Source organism: Crassostrea angulata, chromosome 7, assembly GCF_025612915.1.
Source record: "Crassostrea angulata isolate pt1a10 chromosome 7, ASM2561291v2, whole genome shotgun sequence".
In the NCBI taxonomy this organism is placed as follows: Eukaryota; Metazoa; Mollusca; class Bivalvia; order Ostreida; family Ostreidae; genus Magallana; species Magallana angulata.
In genome coordinates, this window is record NC_069117.1 from 59006110 (window position 1) to 59032701 (window position 26592).

Consider the following 26592-nt stretch of genomic DNA (forward strand, 5'->3'; position numbering starts at 1 on the left):
CAGTTACTATGAAACAAAAGCTGGTCACATCAAAATGTAGCTACAGGTCTGTAGGTTCCGGCCTGAAAAAAAATTCGGATTGACGTCCCAGGTCCTCCGTTGATTTTGTTCAGACCGATAGCTACAGACATGCAGCTAATCAAATGGTAATTTGCTGATGTGTAAATGGGATGTTAGAAATGTTTGAATTTGGTCTTAGAAGAAAGTTGAATTCTTTGCGCAGATGAAACTTTTATGAATAACAAGTCATGAAGTGACATACTAATTTATTCATCTGAATTCATGCTAAGACATTGGAGTAAATTACTAGTATGCAAATGAGGATACACATCGTGACCACTTATCACTATTAAAAACAGTTTATGCATCATCGATTTACAATTAGATCTAATGATTTTCACAATGGATATATGATTACAGGTCGGAGATTCCAATTTAGACAAAATTTAAGCCGCATCACAGTGCTTATTAAAGATCCGATTATGCAGTACATGGTCAAGTTTTCTTACGCATGAAGGCAATACAGATTTCTTCATATGTTACGAAAAGTTTGATAAACGTTTTGTTTAATCAGTCTCTAATTTTAAGGATTCCGATTTTGAAAGCTTAAGCATAATAATTGCCTTTTAACAAATTTGTAAATGAAAAAAGACTCGTCTTTTTTTCTTCTAACATGTATTCATTTATATTGTTTTATAGACAACTTTTAATCCTTTTACACAAATCTCGTGTCCGTACCGTGTCTTTAACATAAAATCACAGACATTCCCTGACAACAATGGATGTTAGACAATCTAAACCCTATAGTTTATTTCTGATTGTTGTCAATGATCTTCCTGATTATCTACACTCGGCTGATGCAGATCCTGTGTCTATATAACAGTATATAAGATCAGTATGCTAAGCCTAATTCGAAGATCCCTAGGAAGATCCGAAACCATGATTCAAAACCAGAGTTTCCATTTTGTTTCATTTAGCCTAAGTCTTCAGCTGCAGTGTATCGTAATCCGGTGTAAAATTTAATACAAGATCTTTATTTAAATGAATAATAAAAATGGGGGAAAAAATCGTACCTATTATTGAAAAAAATCTACACTTCGTAAAATATTGGAGCTTTCTCGGTGAATTGTTCTTATCAAAGGCGTCAGAGCCGGCGGGGCTAGGGGAGGGGGGGGGGCTTAAATTTTCCCTGAAGAGATTGAAATATTGAGAAGTTGGAGACTAGGTATAGGTGTACTAGCCCCCCCCCCCCCTCCCCCACGGATTAGGAATTTCATGATGGGGGTTGGGGGGTTGGTAGGTAAAATTTTTTTTGGGAACTAAAGGTATAACACAACACACCCCCCCCCCCCCACGGATTAAGGATTAGGATTTTCATGATTTTGAGAATAAGGTTTTGTCAAGATTTCTGAGGATTAGTTTAGCCCCCCCCCCCCCCCCACTTTCAATTTGCTTCCGACGCCACTGCTTATAGTAGAAATATCATAGGCGGTCGGAGCCGTAGGGGGGGGGGGGCGCTTTTGCAAAGTTAAACATAACCATAACCAAAACTTTGGGGGGTTTTTTGCTTGTCAATAATTTTGATAAATCTAGCCCCCCCCCCCCCCCCACACACACACACACACACGCCTTCAATTTGTTTCCGACGCCACTGAATTTAAATCCCACGAAATTCAGATCGCGGAATGTCCCACTCAACCGAATTCCATTAGGTGACTGCGACAAGAAAGTTTTACAATTTTAATCAATATTGGCCTCCGTACATTTGCTCTCGCGCGCCACCTATTTTCCAAATAAGGAAATGTTACTCTGTTGGGACACTACGCATTGACGCTGTTCATTGACCAACTGCTGAGTAATAGAGTAATACACTACCAAAGTACTGATTAATCGTCACAGCTTATTGGTACTAACGGAGCACAGCAGTCTCACGGATCACTTGCTTTGGTTACCTGCTTTACCTGAGACAGGTGTGAAACAGGTAAGACACTTTTGCAGTGCATACCGGCATATTCAAGGCCGGATTTAGGTGGTTTTGCACATGCGATTTTCTGTAGCTGTGCGCTTATTTTTGAATTTTTATAAGCAATAGTTCTGTTTTCAAATAGGCCATTTTGAAATTGTTGTATCGTTTATGGACCTATCACGCGATGTGTTGAAATCTGCTACCTGGGAATGTGTGGAATGTGTCACGCCGTAGTGCCGCATTCTCCCTTCTCTACAAATATGAACTATACATGTACACGGGCAACCGTTACCTCAAGTGGCAGCATCAGAGATATATCAATATCTGATTTCCAAGGACAGCATTGTCAACTTTTTAGGAAATGTTTTTATTTACTTTTTAGCATGTCATCAAGACATGTCCCGTTGGATAATTCTTGTGTCACCAGAAAGGTGATTTTGGGCTTGACTATCCCCGGCGATGTATAGACACGTCTGCAGGACATACTAAAATCAGGAAGAAACTGTTAAACGGCCACCCATCAACAGATTATACTATTCACTAACAAAATAAAGGCCATGATGATTTTGTTTAAAGTTCTCTTCAAGCTTTGTTGATATTTGTGTCATAAAACCTTAGCTGGGTGCACAGATTGTTCTGTCACACCCTTTTGACCCCTGCTTTATCGTTTGTTATGGTACTCATAGATGCAGACATTGTTTTGAAATGCGAAAATGTGTAAGTTAGCTAATTACCAACATAATAAAATGAAAACGTTTTAAATGTTAGGGAAGTTTTTCCATGGCCTGGTCATGAAATATGTAAATTATATTTCTTTGTTGTTTAAGTAGATTGATATTAATTGTCTTTTTATTATTTCCTGTCCAGGTTACATAAGGAACACATTTTACAGAAAAATGATAAAATTTAACAGGTCAATGACTGGTAGCTATTAACACTGCTCCCCTTCTCTTCTTCAAAACTTTTGTATGTGTGTCATTGTTATACAGAATTTAAAGTGTGTAGTAAGAAAAAGCCATTTAAAACAACAATGGTCATTTGACTGTTTATCCGGCTACAGACAAGCACCTGACAGTAGTGTAGAACTGATTCAGTTTCCTGTGGACTGTAGTACCACTCCACTATGCACCTCCACAGTCACAAAGTTAGAATCTCCACCGCTTGTAAGATTGTCAAGAATGGAAGGACATTTTACCGTCTATATACAAGTGTTGTGTTTTCAGATTAAAGCAAATACTTGATCCATTATATAAGGGACTCTAACTGCTAACACAGCTCTACTACTGTGTGGAGAGTGAGGGGCCATAGGGACTTTCAGTGGTGGAGATAAAGCTTTAAATGATTGATAAATAGCCGCATTATTATGCAACTAATCTGGCTTCATACCAATTTCGCCATGATTGTTAATTTGCTTAGGTAATAAATGACTCCCGGTCTGATTTCAGTGTGGTGTAACACACTGTTCTCCATAGGAATCTCAAACTACTGCAGATCCTTACATAGCACTTGTATGAATTGTAATAAAACAGTCATCAGTCTGTACCTCTGTCAGGGACCTGCATAGTACACACGCAGCTAGTACCTGCACTTGTAGTCCCTTTTTATGTGAATGAAAGAGAAGCCAGGGGGCACCTGTTGCAGCTAGTTTATCTGGTTGCTTCATGGATGTGCTTAAGTGTCTTGTGGTCTCAGATTACCATGAATCTGAATGAAGACTTTATTTCTCATGGTGTCACCTGAGACTGAAGAAGATATATGTTCTTTCATGCACTACTTGTTGTCTTTATCAGGCACCGACCTCTCATACCCCGTCAAGTGAAACGTGTATATTAATACACCATAGCACAGCTAATGAACATTGTAGCAGGAGAGGGGAGAGAATAAAAGTACATGTATTTTATCTGAGTTTTTGAGTTTTGGTGCCCTTTAAATAAATAAAGGTGTATATGTTTATATACATAATACATAAAAGCAGAGATATATCATTAACAGGAAAGAATAAAGAGGACTGAAGATCGAGTTGCAACTGTTTATGGTGTCTCTGTAAAATCTGTCCACATAATACATGTATACAGTAACATCACTAATGAACATAGATAATAAGGAAGGAGGAGAGAATTGGTTTAAAGCTGGTATCATCTGAGTATTTTTAATTACCTTCCAAAAGATGCATTTCACACTTTTACACTGTAGCTAATAAACATAAAGCAGGAAAGAGGATAGAAGAGTATATATATGTATTATTGGTATAGATGTATATTGTTCTCTGAGTATTTAAATTTACCAATGTAAGTGCTCCTTCAAACAAATGCATGATGAACAAACATGTACATAATGGAGACAGCTAATAAGCATAAAGAAGGAAAGAGGAGAACCATGCACATTAATTAATATTTTAAAAGCAACAGGGTATTTATTTGTTATTGCACCATTCAAAATTGTATTTTACATCACAGGAAAGATGAGAGAAGCATACATGTATCTCCATATCATTGGCTAAATTAATTCCTCGTTAACAATTAGACTAAGCATAAAAACTTGTGCATTAGATAAAAAAACCCACACAAGTGTATCTTCAAACAATATATAAGGTACATGTATTTGATACTGCTTTAAAAAAGGAATGCATCTTGTTATACAATATTCATGATTTTTATTTTCATTTCAGACGCCATGGCTCATAGGCCCCACGCCTTTGGATTGACTGGCGAAGTCCAGAGAAAGGTGAGAAAAATCGCAAAACTTTAACCCTCTGTTGAAAAAATACTGTACCGTCTCAGATTTCAAGATAGTGTCACCTAGCTATTGGCAATGTTATAAAGGCTCTTTTTATGAACCTAGGTCATTTCCTCCTTCCTTATGACTTCGGTTGGATCCTCTGAAAAATTTTCTTGTCAGGAGGATGTTTTTCTCTCATGCCTCTTAGTTAATTTACGCATGTGCCATTGCTTCTGTAAAAATAAAGGGAATTAAATATAAATGACATGTTTATTCATGACAGGACATCACAACATGGAAATAAACATTTTTGCAGAATTATTAATGCCTACAGAATTGTTTATTTGGCTTCAATTACACATAAAGAATCGGACTCCAGAGCTTGCTTTTGTTGATAATTAAATAGATTGACATTTAAATTCAGTCATGCTTTTATACAAAATTTATACATTTGTACCAAAATTTCCTGTCTTTTCAAATCTTTATACTGATCATTTAAGAACCTTTTTTGTAAAAATTGAACAACTAGTTCCTGCTGATTTAAGAAACTTTTCCTGAAGGCATCAAAGGCCCCATTTATGTTTTGACCCTGCAGACCTTCCGTATACAGCTCTATTAATTTTGATATCCTCTCGCAATGACATCTTGTGTAACTTGGATTTGTTATTTGATCTTCGAATACTCATATATCAATTTTAGAAACAGTTGAAGATTTTGTTTGAGTTGGCCGTTGATACTTATACAAGAGGGATTTTAGAGCTTTTAAGTTGAAAGGTCACCAAGTTTATGGCAAAGACTGAGATCTGAAGCACCCCTCATCTTATTTCTGTTTTATGAATGAGTTATGGATGGTAGGTGATCAGATCAGAGGTATTTGGATCATGTGATCCTCTTTCCTATCTGTCAGTCATACATTTAAAACAGTACATTATGTATTGCAAAGAGGGAGTAGCCAAGGGAAGTAAATGCAATTTGGAGTTATGTATCATTGCATAAAAAAGCATACAGAAATAGTTCCTAAACGTTTTCATTTCTTAATAAATGTTAATCAAAGCTATTGAAATAATCCAAAGAGACATCAGTGAATAAATGCAATTTGCAGTGTCATTGCTTATGAAAAGGGGCACAAATGGTTCTTTGAGTTACCGGTAATGTGGTATGGGACATCTGTCGATATTAATGTGAATTAAAAGTACATTACAATTAAAATACTTTTAACAGTTTAGAGTTTTCAAATTTTACAATATTTAACCAAAAAAATATGTTAAAAATCTATTTGGAAAGGTAAAAATTTTAAAAACCCCAGCAGGATTCGAACTCATGACTTACAGATTCATAGTGAACAATCCAACCCACAGCGCTACACTGTTAGGTGACAATTTTGGGAAAGAAACTATTTATAAAGTTACACTTCATTTTATTGCTTATTTCTATAAATAGTACGTCACATTATGGAAGTGTCCCTTACCTCCTTAATAATTATCAACTTCAAACTAATTTTAGATCAAAGGAAAGTACAGTGAAGAGTTGGAACAGGGTGCTCGGACATGGATAGAGGCGGTCCTAGAAATCGAACTAGTGCCTGTAAGTACTTGATAGCTCCACGAATAACAATTCATTGTTATAATGGATATATATGTGCAATTTATCATCTGATCTTGTCTTTTAGGGAGCGGATCCAAATACTCCACTTGGAGAACGGGCGTTTCAGGAGTCTCTGAAGAATGGAGTAGTTCTATGCAAGTGAGTTGACTTAGCATTGCTTCATTAGTACATCTTGCTTCACCCTTTTACTGTCGTTGGTTTCTCCTGTATACAATAAAAATGTTTTTTTAATTTAAATTATACAGAACTGTAGATTCCATTAATATACATGACATTGTGGATTTAAAATCCACTTAATATGATAATAATAAGCTCTCTTTATTGAGTCTAAAATCTCCCGTGTATCATTTTTTGTAATTGTATAATTCATGGAATTATTGCAAAAGTTCAGCACTTGGATGTAACGTTCTCGCAATTTGATACAAATTGGCAAAATCATGGAATTAAGTACATGTATTTGCATAATGATCAGAATCTATAGTATAACAAGTCAAAGGATTAGAGACAAATACTGTAGTTTCCTTATTTTACGCGAGTACTTAATTCCGCGATTGAACGATTTTCCAACAAACCGCGAGAACATAAAATCGCGATTGCCGAAATTTTATCATAGTTTCATGTAATTTACATATATCCGAAAATTAAAAGCAAGATTTTAAAATTCGCGAGATGTGCTTCTCGCGATTTTACGCGGATATTAATTCCTCGCGTTTAATTAGGAATTTACAGTATTCAAACTCATAAACTAAAGAAACTTTGATATTCATGATGATCAATTAGTATTTTTTGATTGCAGTTTAATGAATACGATAAAACCTGGTTCTATTAAGAAGATTAACCAGAATAATATGGCCTTCAAAATGATGGAGAACATCGAGAACTTCCTGAAGGCGGCAGAAAACTATGGCTGTAAAAAAATAGACATCTTCCAAGTCGTGGACTTGTATGAGCGCCAAAATATGACACAAGTAGTGAATGGAATTTATGCATTAGGACGAGTTGTAAGTCTTGGTACATTCCAAAGTGAACAAATATTGGAAATTGGTTTTTACTACATGATTATTTTAACTAATTTATCCTTAATAACAAACAGCAAAATTAATTCATGCAGTAATATTTTTATGTTGTAAAATCATTTAAAAAAAAAAATCCTTTTTTTCAGACACAAAAGAATGGTTTTATGGGTCCCTCATTAGGGCCCAAAGAAGCGGATTCCAATCCTAGGAATTTCGATGAGGATGTATTAAAAGCGGGTCAGACTGTAATTGGGTTACAAGCGGGGTCAAATCGGGGGGCATCTCAGAGTGGGATGAACTTTGGTAAAACACGATCCATTTTAGACTGATTGCTCCACCTCTGTATTGTGTGAATTGTGAGATCCACCTCGGCATTCTACCAGCCATTGCTAGTGCCATCAGATGTCAATCAAACAACCATAAGTTCAGTATTAGCAAAGCCCTCCCCCCTTTCTAGCTGACTTGATATTAAATGAAGGGGGAGTAAAAAGGAAAAGAGCAATGGTTCACAAATGAACATTCTGCAAAAACTGAGTTTCTCTTCCAAGTAGTATATTCTTTAGGTAGTAGTGACAAGGTGTATTGTTATACCCTTCATGTATCCAGTTTGTGTTGAACTTTTACTCTCCCAAAATAAATCTCTGAGCTTAAAAGATCTGTTTTAAATTCAGTCATAATATTTTAAGTCAAATACACAATATAAATTTGGAGAGTTTAAGAATTTGATAGCACCTGTTTATATTTACGCAAGCATTTATATATGCATTTAACATGTATTTCTCTTTATATGTGTTTTGTTTATATGTTCCTTAAGTTCAATGTGAATTGATTTTCCTGTGAATACATTGATTTATGTAAATGAAAAGCCAGAATGTGTGGTTTGACTTTCATTTAAATTTTCTATTTTTATACATCTTCTGTAAGTCAATGAAATAGAACAAATGCCATGTTGTGATTGGAATCTGAACTTTGTGCATGGTCACCACCTAGTATGAGCCGACATGCTTATACAGCCCACCTGAACACACGGAAGCTACCTAGGTACTTACCTGTGGAGTACTGTAGCCCTCTGTCTCTGTATCATCCCTTTCTTTGTTACACGATATTATTTTGTTTGTGATATATAGAACATGTATCTCCATATATTATTATTAAATTGATCATTTTACTACAATTTGTTGGTTGTTATTTTTAACAAGTATAGTGAAACAGTTCCTTAATACCTGGTAGGCAGAATGCACTGTTAACTAACGGTAATTCAGTACAGAACACATTTAATTTAAAATCGCACCCAAATATTTAAAATATAATTACCGTCTAATGTTGAGACCCTAGTAAATATCATACAAACACTAATGTCGATTTACGTGAATAGATTCAGAAAGGTGGGATGTAAACATAAACAATAGAATACTTATTTTGTGGTTCATACATACATTGAAGATAGCGATTAGTGCGAAAATTTCATTTTTTTCTGCTTTATTTATATTTTTCTGCAATGCTGGCTAATTAATTTCATACACGCCCAAAGCACCAGAAGGGATTTTGATAAGCTAAGCCATCTTTGAATTAAGGCATCAATACCGCTTTCGGAGCATTCCTCCTCTAAGTTTTCGTTAGAAGTCATGCACAGAAACGATTGAGAAATCTTAAATATATATATGCAATTATTATACATGTATATGTAACTGGCTAACTGTAAACAGGGACCAAGATATAGAGTGATCAACGTTTTCTTAGCTTTGGGTAGAGTGCATATTGAACTGTTTGTGAAATTGCTGCCGTTTTCGTGTTTATCATGGCGATATACCGGTATACCGGTAGCCCATATAGTATATACACTTTTCATTATTTTTTTTTAATATAAAATTTAACCAGCTGTTAAGCCAAATACATGTCTACTGCTTATTAGCCATTTTATCCAACTAATGATCCTACGGTTAATTAATGGATGGTCTTAATACAGCTTACATTAATTTCATTACTCACATTGTAACATAATACAGGGCTGTATGACATCCACTGGAGTATAAAACGTATATTGTGCAGCTGGATAGATGATAATGCAATTACAGCTTAGTGATGTTAACGAGTATACAATCTGTCGCACTTTTCATAATAACAACCTTTCGAAATCCATTTAAAAATGGTACATTGAGGTATGCCTGACAGTCTGATTTAATCACACAATGATATAAATCTTTTTTATGTTGATTGTTCCAAAAAGGAAGTGTGATTTAAAATAGAATGTTTGAAGAAATTCAAAAGCGAGGGGGTTACATTTTCACGACTTTTCGTAAAAATATATACATATGTTTCCGCAAAAAAGGTGTTACTACATTTCAATATATAACGATAGATCAGAAGCTAGAGTTGTACCTTAACATTACGTTTTTGCAATTTACCTGTGTAATAAAACCCCATCCCCCGGGGAAAAAATTCTGGACCAAAATCACATATCTGACGACACCAACAATGTTCACAGCTAAAGTAACTAACTTCAATTTAGTACCTATTCTGAAATGATCTTGTTACAAAAGAAAATATTTTCGACGTCAGGTACCCGTGTGCTTGTAATATTGTTAATTTTTGCTCCCGAAACCAAAGTTATAGACAGAACGGTATGTTTTTTTTCTGAAATAGAATTAAAAGTTAAAAACCGATGGTGGTAAAACACAAAAAATTAAAACCAATTTGCAATGACCCAGTGATGTAAAGGTGATAAATAAATTAATGATTATTTCTTAATTTAGGCCGATGATATAACTATGTAAATCATTTATTTATTTATTCATTTATTTTTTGCGAATTGTGAAGAATATAAGAACATTTCCTACTTGTTTGTACTGTTTTAAACAAGGGGACAAATACTAAATAAGCTCAATGTGACGACATTAACGCGGGGGTGTTTTTTTTATATTACGTCACAATGTAAATTTTAGAGTGATGTCACAATGATCATGAACTGCGGGGGTGTTTATTTGTAATGGCGTCTTATGATAGATTAAAGCAGTAAAGCTGTATGTTATGGGCAGATCTCCAAGGTTTGTCAGATGAGGTTCAACATGTTCAAACATTCAAAACAATCTTCATGTATTTATATATAGACACTCAGAGCTGCGATAATGTATAGACCTCGCCTTTTTTTTTTGCTCCAGAAAATGTAGGATAAAAATATCGGAGAAATTACATTATTGCGGTTATATTACTCTTCTCATAGCACGTTAAATCCCCGTCGTTTTAAAATTCGCTCTATATAACTAATTTATCACGTGTTCTTCAGAGATCCGACGGAAGTAAAACAACGGAAGTACAATCAAAATCCATGGACGCCGTTGTTTGATAGTGGAGTTTATATCAGCGAGAGTGAAGACGGTCTGATCGAGAGTCTGTCAGAGGGATTTCTCAACAAATTAATTCTGATAATGCCACCGAGCCGTCCTGTGACGAGCTCCCACAGGGGTCGGAAGAAACTCATCCGTCCCAGCTCAGCCTCAGCTAACCTCCACTGTTATTCTATCAGTGTACTTGACAATGGCCAAAGGCCGGCGACCGCAGCCACTTCAGGGTTACTCTCAGACAAACCACAAAGACCCACCACCCAAGCGGGGGGATCGAGGAAACAATGGGAACCACCGAAAGAGGATACCTCTTTTATAGAGGCGGCCAAACAGCCCCGACGCTTGACTCTGGGGGCAGTGGATGGTATTTTGGAGTTAGAATCCATCAAACGGCCAGGAAACATCCAGGGGTCCGTGTCACAGCAGCTGAAAAATAAGGTAATTCGGAAGTTTACGTGTTTTGTGTATCTTGAACTTTAGGGGTTTTGAGATGACCATGTCAACACGAGTTTACTGTTATTACAAAAAGCGATACATAAGCATGATTTCTGTTTAAATGGTATATGATTTAAACTTTTTTAAGTGTAGGAATAGGGAAAGTGCATTTAAATGCTCTCAAATGAACTTAGCTGTGAAAGTTTTATTAATGTGCTACCGAATGGTAAATGTAGGTCAATTGTAAAAATGGCGATTGTTGTAGCAACTGTTGACTTCCGGTCTTGAGGGACCGGTGAAAAAACTGTTAATGACTTAGTTAAAAGTAAACATTGTAGTTAGCATGAAACAAATTCAATAAAATATTGGAAGTTCTATATTACAAAGTGATAATTTATCAAATCTTTATTAATTATTGTCATAATACTAAATAGTAAAATAATATTACTATCTAATATGAATTGATCGTTGACACAAGACAAGCAATAATTATTTCTGTGATTTTTACCCCTTTTTGAAAATGACATGTAAAACTGATGATTTGTGCCCTGTATATCATTTTACAGCTATGTAGATGAATTCATTCATTTGTTGAGAACCAACGGTATTAAAGAATTAAAAAAAAGAAAAATACAAAAACTCATGTAAGATGAGTACAGTTTTTTAGCATTTGTTTTAAGTGCACTTTGCAGGTTATTATAATTTAGATGTTTGCATGAAATTAACATTTTCAATTTTTATTTTTTGATTTTGAGTTGATTAATTTGAGATAGTCTTATAATAATTGCATGCTAAATTTATTGAATAATTTGGGATAAACCATTATTCAATTTAAAGACCAAATCAAGAGAAATTCTTCTTATCCTTGCATTTATGTAGGTTGATAATACATACATTTTGGTACCATTGAATATAGCTTTTCATCTCCCAAGGTCCTTGGATTTCTGTTTTGGTCTGCCACAGAATTAATCATTGAATCGAGAAGAAAATTTACTGTTGAATTAAAGAAAACTCATTAGAATTCTGTAACATAATTAAGAAATTTTATTGAATGAGAAAAATTCACAGTTCACTTGTAAATTATGACATTTCTTTCAACTGAATTTACTATAAAACTGTAGATGGGGTACTAGAGAAATGAAACGAAAATTCAATATTCCAGTAGCTTTATCAAAATCTAATAAGATATGGTTGTTAAAGACAATATAGAGTAATTAATAGTTCCATCATATTGACCACCCCCTACCCACCAACCCCCACCTCCCAAGTCCCCAATTCATTGATCCTCAGTTTTACAAAAAAGAAGTAATAAAATTTATGAATATTTAGATTACAAAGGTATTATCTATCATAGAATATATGATACCTTTCTGTGTGCATTATTTGTTGTTGATGTAGAAACTCCTCATCACATCTATTCCCTTCATACTGGCTGAGAATCATTGCATCCCGCCACCACACTCAGACTTATTAATCAGTCTAGCTACACCCGGCAGTCAGCAATAACTGTCACCATTATACCCCTCTTATCTGTAGTCATTCAATCATCAGGTATAATTAGTGTAATCAGTCCAATGGACCATGCATGGTTACTCCCGGTCAGATGGCTGGCCAAGGGATATTACAACACAGACAAATTATTTAAAATTGTATTGTATTGTTATTCGTAATTCCTCCTTCATTAAGATGCTGACAGAAGTCTAGATACATTGTTAACAGGCATCATCAGTGTGACTCCTTATGCAGACTCCTTATGATTTATTCATCCACTGCTGAGTTACAGGTCTTTGATTGTACAAGGCTTCGTTAATCAGATTAATAATTAAATAAGTAAGTCATAGAAACCAGTCCCCTTGGGTTTTGATGAAGAACATTCCGGCACCTGATGTTTTACGAAAGAAAGCTGAAGTTTGTCAAACAGTCTGAGACTGCAGCCAAACTGAAGCCATGGACTGGAAGCCCATTCACTACAAGGACCTGGTCCGACCCATGGTCTTCCCCCAGAGGAGGGACAGTCGGTTCGTAGAGCCATATGACCCACAGGAGGAGAACACTACCCTGAAGGGCTGGGTAAGGCGTGGGTGGGGGCTGTGTTATAAACCAGCGGCTAGGTAGACGCTCACATATGGCATTTACTCTTTGACTGTTTGAGTGTAGGAACTTTAATTGAAAGAGGTTCTTACTTGTGGAAGCACCGAGGGTTGTGGGGGGTGGAGTTCACCACCCACATAGTTGTTGTGTTGTATATGTTCCATCCTAGAGGAACAAATTAACTGTTAGTCTGTATTGTGTTCATAATATGAGAAATTACTGAATGAACTGGTACTCTTAAAGTGGTTATTTACATTGGTGATTAAGTACGCATTTTTTATGGTCAATTTCAAATGATATGCATGGGTATTACTTACACGGATGCGTGATTCACCACACTAAAGTTTTGAGATTTGTTTTTTTTACCAAACGCGGAGGGGAGGGGGGGGGGGGGGTTATTTTATGCAGTTTTACGCTTACCACGTAACTAGTGTAAATTTTTTCAACGCGTAAATAAACATTTTTACAGTACATGAAGGTGTCTTGTGACGTGCTTTGAAAGTTACAGATAAAGATCTTACAGGAAATTATTTTTACATCTCTCCATTTAGAAGCAATAGTGATGTTTTATGCTACAACACCATTATTGCTTCTAAAAGAAGAGATGTACAACTTGTAGCTGACATGCCTCATATCAACCTGCAGAGCTCCTGTAGATAGAGTTACAAATCTGCAGCTAGTGATATTGGTTACCAAGGTAACACTTACACTGGTCTATTTATGGCAAAATTAAGGTACCTGTACATATACTGATGTACCGTTTTGTTTCATAATAACAGTATGTAAAGATGAGGGAGTTTCAAAAATAAGATTCAAGTTTCTTATTATGTGGAAAACCCAATAAAACTACATGTAGTTATATATTTAAAAATAAATTCAAAGTTTAATAAATTGTAAAATTTCAAAGAATACCGGTACATATTCCATGATATAAGATTATTTCTTTTAACATTTTAGCTTTTTAAGACATGCGTTTAAAAAAGAGAGACAACTTACATTTTTTTTTTTTGATTGATCTCTCACCTGACATCCTGAGTGGTGTAATTCCTGTTAGAGGCAAAATTGGCACTTCCTGTCATTTCTAAAATCAATGAAGAGAGGTCGACTGGTTTCTATTGAACTCGTCATTTCTTGCCTGTACTTTATTATATGCTTCATTTGTAAGATTGGAAAAGCAATTTATGGCACAGGCCAATTGACTGCAGCAGTGGCTACAACATGGTGTCGTGTTGCTAAGGGCTCTTGACAATCCATTAAAACAGACCCACTTCCATAATGATAATAATTTCTCTACATTTAATCTTGAGCAGGGACTCTCTTAATTTTAAGATCAATTTTTGGTTGTATTTATGACCTCTTATGACAAGTATGGAGTCACTCTTCTTCGGGGGCTTGAACAGTTTGGGAGAGATGCAGTGTTTATGATATATAACCTGTTTACCCCTGTAAAACCTGAGCTGAACCTGACCGGGAGAGATGAATAAGTTACGAAAACAGGTAAAGTGTAAGCGTTTTATCTGTAATTATTGGCGATAAATTGTGTATGGAGTTGATAATAATTAGATGGAGTAATGCATAACTAGAAGGGTGAATGTTTAAATTATCTGATGATGGCGGAAAATGACTTTGCTGGGGCTTCATCATTGGATTTCCAGAATCCGACATTTTCTCCAATTTGTTCTCCAGACAGTGTTGGAAATCGTATTAAAAATCTTAATTCTCCTCTGTGTGAAGCCAAAGATGTTTTTACTTTGACCTTTCTACACATTGAGGAAGAGGATGATGCATTTAGTAGTACAGCAGAGGTATATAAAGGAGTTCCTGGTGTTAGTTTTAAGTCATTGTAAAATGTCATAGTGTTGTATTGCAGGTCAATATGATGGTTGCAGTACAGACAAAAGTTTTAATGATGCTTAAATAGAATAAGATTCCACTGCATCCAAAAAGACAGCAACTTTTTTATGAATTGCAGTTTAATGGTCACTCACCGCATCATTGTTTTCTATAGGACAACATTTTGATTGGTTTTCATCTTTAATTTGTAGATAGAAGAACAGATCAACATCGAGACGTTGGAGCAGCTGAAGCAGGCGTTTGCAGAGGCTGATGCCAACCAATCGGGACAACTGGATCTGGAGGAATTTAAGGCGCTACTCAAACAGAGGCTGTACATCAAGGGGAACAAGGTAGGCTACTCCTGTCAGAACCAGTAGAATGAACAGAACGACTCGTAGATAGCCAGGTTTTACAGTTTCCTGGATATTTGTGGGGAGAAATTTCGTGGATTTTAAATCAAATTCCCACTTTTGAGGGTGTGTGAGTTCTTGATGTTATAAATGACAACTATTGGCATATATCTTACTTTGATGAGCATTTGATTTAGTTGATCAACTAAGTACTTCATGCATTTTAATGATTTATAAACATGTATACATTAATTATATAAAGATAAAAGTTGAGAAGATAATTTGCTATTTAATTTTTGTTTTAGCTTATAGTAATTTAAATCATACATTTCATGTTAATTTCTTTACTAGTATAATCTTTCCTTGATCATCTAGCTAAGGTTAGCAATTGGGGTCATGCAGGGCCACAAATGGAACAAAAAATAAGTTTAAGAAAAAAAATTATGTTCTAGGAAGAGAGAAGCTTTCAAATGCTTGTAGTTATAGGTCAACATCTTTAATTACAAAAACGTTTTAACCTTGATTATTCAATAATTCATAATTAAAAATGACAACTTAACTGTTGATATACTGATCTATCTTACTGATATCTACATATTGTGTTAAAATGATATTAGCGCATTCCTGGAATCTCGACGGTGTTGCTTGTAAGTTATCTATACAGTCAGATTCACTACGTAGTAGAACATTTAGCTTACATTTCTCAGAGCTTTTGTAGTCAATGTGATATTACTAATGTGTTTTAATTATTTTATTTTATATAGAAGTGTTTTGTGTTTTGATAGGTTTTAGTTAATTTAGAAGCATTTTACACAATTTTTGTAACAAATCATTTTGACGTACACAATTTGATAGAAAACTGTTAATTTAAGGTATAATAATATTACAGTAGTAAATTTATCTTGATTTTATACGACAAGTTCAAGTAAAATAATGTAATTCTTTCCAAATTCCAAGACTGATGCCTGAAAGGAAATGTGATGCCAAGGTTTTAAAAATTATTTAATAAATGAAAATAGGTCATTTGTGAGGCCAAACTCAGCAGTTGTGGTTGTCAAGTTACTGAATGCAATGGACCATTAAAAAAGTGAAAAAATAATGTTGGATTCCTTCAGACTGACTTGATCATCTCTAAGAAATATTTTAATTTAATGGCAGATGTGTTGTAGTTTTGTTCTCACCTCAGTCAGGCACTCAGTAGATGGACTTATTATTACGGTAATAGGTGCCAGAATTAATTATAGCATATATGCTTGTTGTCCCACATTTTTACTGTACACCATGTAGAAAAAACATAGGCTTGTTAATAATTGTCTCCTTGTAAGTTCATTCATTCACTCAAACTTTATTTCCCTCATATGAGGATTATTTCAGAACATACAATTATACATACATGCAACACTATATAAATAGTGCCTGTTTCGCGTCGGTTGACAATGGTTTTCTCGGGGTGTCAATTTCAACTGTTATCCTCCCAAACAGGCACTGTTTATTTTGTTATACTGAATGTCTTAATTTTTAGGAAAATTTCACTTCTTTTATGTAGGAATAACGTGAATTCTACAGCGAACTGCACGCGCATAATTTTCGCGCATGTAACATTTTTTTATGTTACCCGTTGCTAAGTGCGTTGCTAACGCTGAGGGTAATAGAAAGGATTATGAACTGCGTCTTAACCAATCAGATTTCAGTATTTAACATGAAAGTATAACAAATATAATTATATTAAGAAACAGCATAAGTATTTACATATATACACACACACATACAAAAAGGGGGGTCCTACACAGGGGAGGGGGGGGGGGGGCACACACAAACACAGCTAGGCAATGCTGCTAACATTTGGATAGATCTAAATGGTACAACATGAATATACACCATATTAGTATTTCAGAGATACAATGAAAGACATTTTCAGAGGATTTATTAATTTATGTGTGGTTTTAGCTTAAAATTAATTAAAATTATAAGACCCTTTTTCCATTATCAAAGAAGATACCAGTACTTTCTGTCATGATGCTCTGATAACTCGATTGTCTTTTTTCATTATTATGAAAACAACCATTATTAAAACCAATTTTTCTTCGAGCCATATTGCCTTACTTTATTTACCGGTAATGTCTTTGAGTACATCGCACTCTTCATTTACATTTTATCACCATGATCACTTGCCTCTAGCTTTATTTTGTCACGGTTTGCTTTCATGTAAAAAAATTTTGATACACCAAATTGAATATAAATAATTCAAACTTTAGATTAAAACAATGCTGACTCGGTAGAGAATATGATAATAAAGATCTATTTGTCTGACTATGTATTCCGTTGCTAACTTTTTGTTGCGATGTTATAACAGGAGAACCAGATAGACTCGTTGTTTATGAAGATCGACTGGTCGTCGGAGGGCGTGATTTCATGGGACGAGTTTTGCACCTACATGCAGCTGGAATACGCGGAAAAAGAAGACTCGTATCTACGGTCCAAGGAAGTCAGCTTCCACCTACCTGCCAAGATCCAAAACCCGCAGCATAAAAACCCCATCCTGAAAATCACAGACACTCAAGATGGAACCTTCATAGCTTGTAGTCAGGTAAAATTGTAGACCTTGTGAATTAACAGGTGTTTAACATGTGTATCAATCTGCATAGTAAAGAAATAAGGGACTAATTAAAGAACCAAAAAATCTTAAAAAACAAAAAAATTATAAATACACGATAAATATATTTTCTAGTTTAAAAATCATGAAAAGAATATGTTTAAATTGCATGTATCAGTGTCCAATGAGAATTGTGTATTTACCGTACTTTAAATTTGTTAGATATACTCTAAGGACTAGAGGGTAAATGGAATAAAATATGTTAAATTCAAAATAATTCCTCAATTACATTTGTCAATATTTATGCAAAAATAGCTGCAGATCTGTAGCTAATGCAAAAAATGATGTTGTGCTAGAATTCCTTTCATGAAATCAGACTGATAAATGGTTACTAGTGTTACAGTAATAACTTGTACCTGTGGTAATTATTTGGTCATTATTAGGTCACTCTTTTATGTTCTTTAAAAAATATTTTTAGGACGGTATGGTGACTTTCTGGGGAGCTAATGTTGAACTCAAGGAAACTAAATATGTTGTGGTAAGTTATTGAAATTACAAAAATAATTCAAAGAAACTAAACATGTTGTGGTAAGCTACAAAATCCCCCCAAAATAATAATCAAATTGGATTCAGTTACTGGTATAAAAGAAAGTTACAAAAAAAGTATAAGGAATTATTTATACATTTATTATACAGAATGCAAAGAAATTTTTTCAGGAGCAGGTAATGGTTTGATAGAAGCTAGCTTTGAGTGAATGCATACGTTTGCCAGAAACAAAAGCAGTATTTCTTGATATTTTGTTCACAGTGACTTGCAGAAATCATTTTTTTTGCCTGGATGTAAATGTAAAAATATTGTAATTTTCTTTCAAGTAAAACAACTGTTTTACTTGTTAAGCATGATATATTTGAGAAGAAAGAGGATGAGAAATAGATTTGTTGGGGATTTTTTTGTTTGTTAATTTTGTTGATAACATTTCTTGATTACAGTAAACTTTCATCCCAAATGAAATGTACATAGCATTACATGTTATGTATGATTAGTTTTCAAACAAATCTAAAATTTAGCAACACATAATTATATCCATTTAAAATCAAAAATCAACAAAATTTGAAAACAACACAAATTCCAGCTTCAGTCTATGAGTTGACATATTATTTTGAAGTTATGAATCAAGTACGGTACTTATAATTGATCTTATTAGAACACTGAGGCCAAAAACAAACAGAAAACCAAATGGATCACAGACTTTGTCATCATGGCACAGTGGAAGAAGGTGCTTGTAGGAACAGGGTAAGGACACATTATGTCAAAACAATGAAACTAGATCATATTGTTATCAGTCTTCACCACTTTCTGATGGTGTGTGATTGTTCACCATTGTTACGGTGGCAACATAAAAAACTGTCCTTTTGATGATATTGCAGGGACCGGGAAATTCAGTTCTTTGATGCCTCCTCTTATAAACCGTATTGTCAGATCAGCAGTTTAGAGACAGTGCCATTGAAACTGGACTATTGGTGAGTCTCCATTTAACTCATTAAAGGGAGATAACTCTTGCTAAATGAGTTTTGCCTCAAAAACCATTAATTGGTCTCCATTTTTAAAATCATTTTTTTTTCATTATTTGGCTATTGTGTTTTCTTATTGGTTCAAGAGATCTAGAGAGAATTTTTGAGAGTTGTTTTGTAACTATTGATTTCAATAAGTATGGTACATTTATATATGTAAACATTTATATGTTCCCTGTCTTTCTAGTGCCACTGGATCAGATGAGTGTTTGATTCTATATGGAGACAGTGATGGATGTATCAACATACTAGTCATAAACTCAGTGGGAGAATGTCTCAGGTCTGTATTTATGTGGTAAATCTTTTCAGTAATGCACACTTTTGAAATGAAAATTATATTTAATAAAAATTCTCTTTGGTACACACTAAAGTGAAGTACATGTATATACTCACGCACTGATAAACTTTTATTAATAAATAAAATTTTAACAAACAAATGTAATCTATGGTAATAAACCACATGTACATTTAATCTTAATAAAAATGGAACTTTTTCAAAACAGCTAAGTTTGACATTTTAATACAGAACGTGGAACAAACTCCCCAGTAAAGAAGGGTTTATAGCAGAGATCAGTTTGTCAGATGCTATATCCAAATCCAAAATCCAGTTCATCCGATGGAAAGTCCACAGGGACTGGGTTCAACAGGTCAGAACTTTAAGTTATCATCATCAAAAAAAGTTACCATGTGATGTCATATGGAGACTGCTAAAATGTCACTGTGTTTGCGAAGGATTGGTTATATATAACATGTGACTTTTTATTCCAGTTGAAGTATTACCATGAAATCGGTCAAGTTATATCCTGTTCAAATCATCAAGAAACAGCGTTAGTTATAGGTAAGTACATATATAAGTACATACATGTATATATAAATGAGTATAACTAAAGTTACTGTGTTTTTGTGTATAGGATCGTTTGTGTATAAGTTTGGAATGTGTCAGTTTAGTGAATATAGTGACATTTATAAATTTTCATTGAAAATGGAATGCAGTCTTCACAACTATGTAGTTTATTCAATTTTTTTTAAACTTCATCTGGAACGCAACTCCCATAGATCTGTCAATTTTCTCTACAGGTTGTACATCAGGAAGCACCCGAGTGGACCAGGGAGGGAACTCCAATGCAGAAAAGGCCAAGAAAACCAACGCCAGAGTGAGGCTGGACGCTGATCAGAAAGTATTCTACGTCTACAAGGGGGTCAAGTGTTTTGACTTCTCTAAAGACAAGAACATCATCGTCACTGGCGGGATGGACCGAATCGTTCGTCTGTGGAATCCATACGTCTCGGAGTAAGTCAACGCTGTTAAGGGTTACCGTGTACAATGTTATAGATTTTGATTCTTGTAGGACTAGTATTGCCAAAAGATTCAGTTGATACTGTTAAAAATGTAGAACTTTCATTCCTAATAGAGATCATACACAGAAAATGTGAACGCAAAAAAATTGTTATTATATATTAACACTGAAATAGGAGGAGCACTAATTAATGTTCCGAACAGTCTGTATCATAGTACTAATGTTCCGATTGCTCTATTTCAGTAAACCCACTGCCATGCTTCGAGGACACAATGCTCCAATATTTTACTTGTTTATTGCCAATGATGAGAACCGTGTGTTCAGTTTATCTACAGATAAATGTATAAAGGTGAGTATATTGAACTCTGATTTTACCTGGATAGTCTTATTAAGGTGAGCATAATTTTTGTTTATCTCCATTCCATGCATTGCTAGTATGTAAACATGCCGCATTGTCTCTTTTAGGTGTGGGACATTTTGGATCACAATTGTCTGCTGACAGTGAGACCCAAGGGTCACAAGATCCGAGGTGACCTTCAGGCCTGTCATTACTCCAGCGCCGCTAAGAGCATCGCCATAGCAACAGATCAAATGGCCATCCTCAATCTTAAACTAAAGTGAGTGTTGGTTTCTTACCCCAGAAATGAGACAGCTCAAGTATACAATGATCAGTTAACTGTTTATTTTTACTTAAATCATTATGTAACAATAGTATAACTTTATCGTTTAATCTTGAACTTTGATTTATGTTATGGACGTAAAGAGAATATACAAGTTCCTTTTTTCAGAAATCGTAGGTTAGTAAGTAAGTTTTATGTGTATTTGTCCTGACTCGTAATGGTAGATGGGACGTAAGCCAGTCAAACTTGCTGTGACTTGTATAATACAAATGTATACCAAAATAACCCAAATGAACTTACTGTACATATCTCCCAATATATACTGGTACATTGTATATTATCCTGCATATGTACAGAACTTTTCCATTTCATAAATGTTCATTAATGGAGTATTTAAAAGACCTACTTTTTTCCAACAAAGATAATTTTTACTCATTGGGCCCGCTTCTGTTATTTAGATCCCCTTGAGTCTGAATATTAACAGCATATCATAATGTTCATTAATGGAGTATTTAAAAGACCTACTTTTTCCCAACAAAGATAATTTTTACTCATTGGGCCCGCTTCTGTTATTTATATCCCCTTGAGTCTGAATATTAACAGCATATTAACAGAGAGATTTGTAATTTAGTATAATAAAAACATGTATATATATTGTTGTAAAGTTTTTTTCTGATCTTATATAGCATGTGTGTACTTTTTCTCTCATATTGTGATGGGGAATTTGATTCTGACAATGTCATTGGTTTGTAATGGTATTAACACTGTTATCTGTTTTTACATACAAGACTGGATGCTAACCTCTCCAGGTAAGGCCCGCTACTCTGTCCAAATCCAACACTGCACAGATTTACCTCCCTTTATCTTGGCATCACTTTGTGTTTTACTGCCAAGCATTCAGTAGACATACTAAATGTAACTCTAATTTAGCCTGAAAAAAAGCCATTCTAGCTGAAAAATAACAAGATCTTAGAGAGTAATGTAGAGACATTTTGAGAGATTTGACTAACCCTCTCCAGAATTGACTCTGTTTGCGTGATGACACACAGTTTTACATTCTGTCTGCTCCATGCCACTGAAATCACTGTCCTCCCTTGCTATTTCACTGTGTGGTACAGCAGCTGTGTGTGTGATGTCTTTTACTGCTGTTTTCTATGAATTTGTCCAGCTTTCACAGGTTATATTGCCATCTGCTTCTGGTACGTTGCCTCTATCTGCAAGCCTCTGGTGTGGTGGATTAATCCTGCATGGAGGGCTACTCAAGCAGACACAAAGTCCTAATTCTTGCAACATGCAGAAGCTCAGTGCAGATCAATAATTATTGGTTCTGAATATTAAAGATTTTCAGCTTTGTTTCTTTTAGTGTTTTTTTTTGTGATGCTTTGATCCTGTTAATTTGTGTGTTTTTGTATGTGAATTTATATGTCAGTGCCAGAATTGTATCAAGGATATATTTTAATCAAGATATTTTATTTAAAAAAATTAACAACCTAAGCCATTATGCATATAAAAACATGATATGTCTTTGAATTTTGTAGTCTTTGAATTGGACTGATTTCGCTAACTAAGTCTGTTTTCTTTGTAGACCGACGAAGCATGCTGACATCACTATCACCCACAAAGAACCGGTGACGTGTGTACGGTTCAATCCGAGCTTTAAGCAGGTCATCACATGTTCAGAGAGCTCGGTAAGTACTGGTGCTGCAGACTCCGACAGTTTATGATGGAGGCTCCCAGGTCTGGCCATTTCCAAATCAATTCAGGCATACAGTACCTGCAATCAGACCCAACCTAACACAAGAGTACACCCTAACTAATCCCTCGAGTTACATTCGGGGTTTACTTGGGGTTTACTCTGTGTCTGCTTTTTGAAAATTTGCGTCCACTCGGGGTTTACTTTGGGTCAAATAGGGGTTTACATGTGCTTTGGTTTTACTCGGGGGTTTGCTTTAAGGATCCACTGTACGCACTGAAATGCGAAGCATGAGACCTGTCTTTTATCTTACTATCTTACTGTCTGTAATTTCTGCCTATTGAATATTTCAAATACTTAAGTAGTGTCTACTTTCAGGGGTATTCTTCTGATTGGGGTTTACTCTGTGTCCACTCTGGGTTTACTTTGGGTTTACTCCGGTTTACTCGGGGTCCACTCTAGGAAACCCAGGGTTTAGTTGGTGTTTACTTTCTGTTAGGTTGGGTCTGATTGGTACTGTATAAGTCTATTACAACAAATGGGTGTCCAAGAAGCGCAGTTCACAATGCCCTCACTTCTCACTTTTACGACCCGAGTTCAATCCCTGTGTTCAACAGTTACGTTTTCTGTGAGAGGGTTTGGTGGTAACCAGCTTAAACACATGGTTTCCCTCCGCATATACCTCCCACATAAATGACCCCTGACCCCTTGCGCTGACATCCGTGTTAATGAGAGCTGATATTAGTACATGATGATTAACTAGTTTATCAATCATTGTAAAATGAAAAGAGTTTAGTTTGATTTACCGCTAATACCTCACTGCTTGATTATTTACTTTTCAGAAATCAATAAGTGCCCCACACTAACCCTTTTCAAAATTCTGTCTTATAGAATAATTTATGGTAAATGTTCTGTTTGTTAACCAGGTAATCAAACTTTGGGACCTGGAGACAGGAACGCCTATCTTTGAGTACGGCGACGCCCATGGAGATTCAGCTATAACCTGTATGACCTTTGACAACACAGGTAGAAGGTCAGTGGATTCTGTTCATTTTAAACTCTAAGATTACCGGTATTTTGGCACCATCCGGCAGGATAAAGTAAAAGTCATTTAAAAAAACAACATGTATTGTCACCTATCTGCAATAAGGAATGGTAATCTTTCTAATGAAATTATTAATTCAGTATTATTTACATGTGATTAATTCTATTGGCTGGTATGAGTATTATTTACATGTGGTTAATTCTTTGACAGGCTAATTACTGGAGGTAGAGATGGAATCCTTAAAATCTGGAACTATAACAATGGACATTGTCTCAAGGTTCTCAAGAAAGGTAGATTTACAAATGTATCCACTTTTTATTCCAAGGTTTTTTTAATTAATTAATAGAATTCACATTCTTTGGAACAATTTAACTTTGTTTTGCCCTTTGAAAAAGTTTGCGTTTATTGAATGAAGGATTTTATTGTGAATTGACATTACACTGCTGTGCACAATACTTTATTGTTTTGTCTGCATTGTTTTGCAGAGAATGACAATGATGAGATTTGTGACATAACCTATGTGGAGATGAATAGAAACAGGTAAGTCAATACATTCTTAACCTGACAATACCTTTTGCCATCATGAGATTCCCTAATTTCTTCCCAACCAGACATTTTACCACAGCTTATACATTGTATTTCTGAGAACTAATAAATGCACTGTGAATTTCCCCACTACTTAGTAACGATCATCATTCATTACACTCTATTGACCTCAGGGATTGTAGTTTAACATCCATGACTATGTAAACTTTATTTCTCAATTTGTGCCTTCTTCTGTACTTCAGGTATGTGGTTTCAGTCGGATGGGACAAAAGAATCAACATTTACTCAGATTCTGTGACGGATGTCAACATCCACCATGTGCAGCATCCGAATCCCAACTGGTCTGATGACCTGGTATGTGGAATCCCTAGACTTCTTTTGAAATTTCAGTTTTGCTTCGTCAACATTATTTGCATGTATGATAGTTAACTACATTTTGAACACTGTTGATTTGCAGAAACACGGTCACAATGAGGATATCCTCTCCGTGGCCCAGTGTCCGCCAAACCTGTTGGCGACTTCGGGATACGATGGTGAGGTCATCGTGTGGAACATGGTCTCGGGTCACATCTTCTGTCACTTGTCAGCCCCGATACCCAGGGAATATGAGGACCAGTCATGTATGTCTATTTTTTTTTTTTTAACTTTTTATGAATCTACCAGTACATGTATCTTGAAATAATTGATTTGTGGAAGCTATACAAGTCTTATTGTTTTATGAAGTGGAAGGGACATGGAACTTGACATTTAGTTTTATATATCAAATATCTTTATCCTGACAATGCCTGAAATTAATCGATATTGCATTGATTAGGAGTGACAGATATTCCATCTCTTCTGATATTTCTGTACAGTGGATGGAGATGTCATTAATTTGTTAATTTTTTTAGATCACACATCAGTGATGTTTATTTCATTATCTTTTTTTCTGATATTTCTGTACAGTGGATGGAGACCTGAGTATCAACAAGCTCCTGTTTATCCAGAGCCGCGCCTACAACAAAGACTCCGCCTCTCTGATAGCCAGTGGACCCCGCGCTCACATCCACTTCTGGAACGTCTTCCAGGGGGGCACCCTCATGGCACAATTCCCCGGGGTAGGTCTAACAAACTCTTTAAACCTTGTTAATAATTTTCATAGCAATATCGTTATTAAATTCTTTAATAATTGAAGAAGAGATTTGAAGCAACAGAATGATATAGAATTTACAATACATGTATTAATACAAAATCAAATAATTTTTACTGAAAACCTTATTAATAATATAATGCCAAAAAATATTAATTTTCAAAATTAGTGATATTGATAAAAAAAGCACCCCACAATTGTGGAACAGTAAATATCAGTCATTGTGATAAATTCTTCACAGTCCACGACTAAAGGAGCCATGATCAGCACCATGGCCATCACCGACACCGCGGAGGGAAACGAGGATGACATCATGCTAATTGTCGGGGACAGCTTCGGTTTCATCTTCCTGTTTGACATCTCGGGCTACTGTCTGATGGCAGCCGAGGAAGATCCTCCAGAGTGTATGTATCAACCCCCACTCACGGTCCCTCTGTATTCATGAAAATCATTGGATATGCTTCTTTATTCTATTGTTATGAACCAAAGGAATAATAATTTTGATACATCGTCATGAATTTATTACTCATGGTAAAAATTGACACCATTCCTTTATTTTGTTGCTGCAGTTAAGAGGAACAACATGTGGTCCTGTATCAGCTTTCTGTTAACATTAAATTGCTGAGACAGTTACTTAGTACATGTACATAGATCAACATCATATACAATTTTGAAATCAATACATTAGTCTATTACTGTGGAATCATTAATTTTCGTGGGGGCCAATTTTCTTGGATT

At 35.2% G+C, this 26592-nt stretch overlaps 2 protein-coding genes across 2 annotated transcripts in view; both read left to right on the forward strand.

Annotated features, from left to right (window-relative positions):
- The first annotated feature begins 1792 nt into the window (after positions 1-1792).
- Positions 1793-8479, forward strand: LOC128156681 (muscle-specific protein 20-like). The gene is made up of 6 exons (XM_052818906.1): positions 1793-1981; positions 4635-4690; positions 6188-6268; positions 6354-6427; positions 7086-7290; positions 7452-8479. Exons 2-6 carry the CDS (start codon positions 4640-4642, stop codon positions 7632-7634), a joined length of 594 nt encoding a protein of 197 aa, XP_052674866.1. The 5' UTR covers positions 1793-1981; positions 4635-4639; the 3' UTR covers positions 7635-8479.
- A 4423-nt stretch (positions 8480-12902) lies between these two features.
- Positions 12903-26592, forward strand: part of LOC128156682 (uncharacterized) — a 54888-nt gene continuing 41198 nt past the window's right edge. Inside the window, exons 1-20 of the mRNA XM_052818907.1 lie at positions 12903-13151; positions 15218-15358; positions 17712-17945; positions 18430-18489; positions 19157-19245; positions 19380-19472; positions 19711-19803; positions 20050-20170; positions 20292-20361; positions 20601-20814; positions 21065-21170; positions 21287-21438; positions 23027-23129; positions 24061-24167; positions 24390-24469; positions 24665-24719; positions 24968-25079; positions 25183-25345; positions 25671-25822; positions 26096-26258. Coding sequence (XP_052674867.1) covers positions 13029-13151; positions 15218-15358; positions 17712-17945; positions 18430-18489; positions 19157-19245; positions 19380-19472; positions 19711-19803; positions 20050-20170; positions 20292-20361; positions 20601-20814; positions 21065-21170; positions 21287-21438; positions 23027-23129; positions 24061-24167; positions 24390-24469; positions 24665-24719; positions 24968-25079; positions 25183-25345; positions 25671-25822; positions 26096-26258 — 2431 coding nt within the window. The 5' untranslated portion in view covers positions 12903-13028. The remainder of the gene's footprint in view (positions 13152-15217; positions 15359-17711; positions 17946-18429; positions 18490-19156; positions 19246-19379; positions 19473-19710; positions 19804-20049; positions 20171-20291; positions 20362-20600; positions 20815-21064; positions 21171-21286; positions 21439-23026; positions 23130-24060; positions 24168-24389; positions 24470-24664; positions 24720-24967; positions 25080-25182; positions 25346-25670; positions 25823-26095; positions 26259-26592) is intronic.

Coding starts and splice junctions, on each gene's coding strand:
- LOC128156681 (XM_052818906.1), top strand. CDS start 4,640: ATGGCTCATAGGCCCCACGCCTTTGGATTGACTGGCGAAGTCCAGAGA. Junction 6,269..6,353: donor TAGAAATCGAACTAGTGCCT/GTAAGTACTTGA, acceptor CTTGTCTTTTAG/GGAGCGGATCCAAATACTCC. Junction 6,428..7,085: donor AATGGAGTAGTTCTATGCAA/GTGAGTTGACTT, acceptor TTTTGATTGCAG/TTTAATGAATACGATAAAAC.